The 1164-nt window shown below is 51.6% G+C and overlaps 1 protein-coding gene across 1 annotated transcript; it reads left to right on the forward strand.

Moving 5' to 3' along the window:
• Window positions 1-274: 274 nt before the first annotated feature.
• Window positions 275-1048, forward strand: Pmar_PMAR010995 (acyl-coa oxidase, putative; the record flags this gene model as incomplete). Its single annotated transcript, XM_002766774.1, has 3 exons — window positions 275-453; window positions 690-917; window positions 963-1048. Coding segments are annotated over 3 exons (493 nt in total), but the record flags the coding sequence as incomplete, so codon positions are not given.
• Window positions 1049-1164: the final 116 nt, after the last annotated feature.

A 1164-nucleotide genomic window follows, 5' to 3' on the forward strand; every position in this document is an offset into this window, starting at 1 on the left:
CGCGCATAATCGTCGTATCTCCCACAGCATTTCATCTCATCGCAACTGATCCTAAAGCACTACTTCCACGGTGTATTACCTTGTAGTGACATACACTCAGTCTACTCTAGTATTGTTTGTAAAACTAACCCTACGTTCTTCCTGTTGTGGTCGGGCAGCTGTCGAACCTTCTCGTAATCACAGTAGAAGGCTATCGCATGTTGTAGTGCCATCCCGCTTGGCAACACACACATCGCTGTTGCATCCCTACTGATCGAACTTCATCTCCCATTACATGTCCTTGACGGAGTCTCTCACCTTCCTACTGGACGGCTTTGACCCCCGCAGGCAGCGGCGTCGTCGTTGGATGAGCCGTCTGGCTGACCGTCTCGAGGTGGACCCCGACTTGGATCGCAACATGAGTAGAGATGAACGCGCTGCTGAAGCCTTGCGGAGGTTCTTCCATTTGCACAGGTAAACTCAACAGTGGCTCCGCTGGTGTTGGAATATATATTCGCTATCTTCAGCTGAGCTCGATAGTTTCCACGCCCATAAGAGTTTACATACGGATTCGGTGTACAGAAACCAATAAGAATCTCCCAAAATTTCCACGGAATTTCCATATTGCCACCAACACATGTAGTTGGCCATGTGCGTATTTCCCCCCACTCTGAGCTCTGCCGAGTGGCACCCTTGCATGACCCGTTTAGACCCCATCTCCATAGTAGCACCTCAGCCCCCACTGAAGCCCTACCCCGCTCTGGCATGACCCCAGCGGCAGACCCTCTCGAGGTTGTCTGGATGTCCGAGATAGCTCCGCATAGCTCTGGGATGTGGGACTCGATGGTGCCCTTCTTGCAAGCCATAGTAGGGCAAGGGTCGGAAAAACAAAGACGCGAATGGATACCCAAAGTGATGACGATGGAAGTCGTTGGTTCGTAAGTCCCCATTGATAAAAGTGGTAGTGTCAATCTAGTTGGCAGATATTGTCAAACTGAGTTGGGTCACGGCTCTAATGTGAAGGGCCTCGCGACGACCGCTACCTTTATTGCTGGTGATGGTGATGACGGTGAGGCTCACTTCCTGTTGACACTCCTACTCTTACTGCTACTAAATGGTGGCCTGGGGGGCTGGCCCTCATCGCCACGCATGCTATAGTGTAGGGTAGTCGATGCTACTACGGCT

This window comes from Perkinsus marinus (assembly GCF_000006405.1).
Source record: "Perkinsus marinus ATCC 50983 genomic scaffold scf_1104296971924, whole genome shotgun sequence".
Classification (NCBI taxonomy): Eukaryota; Perkinsozoa; order Perkinsida; family Perkinsidae; genus Perkinsus; species Perkinsus marinus.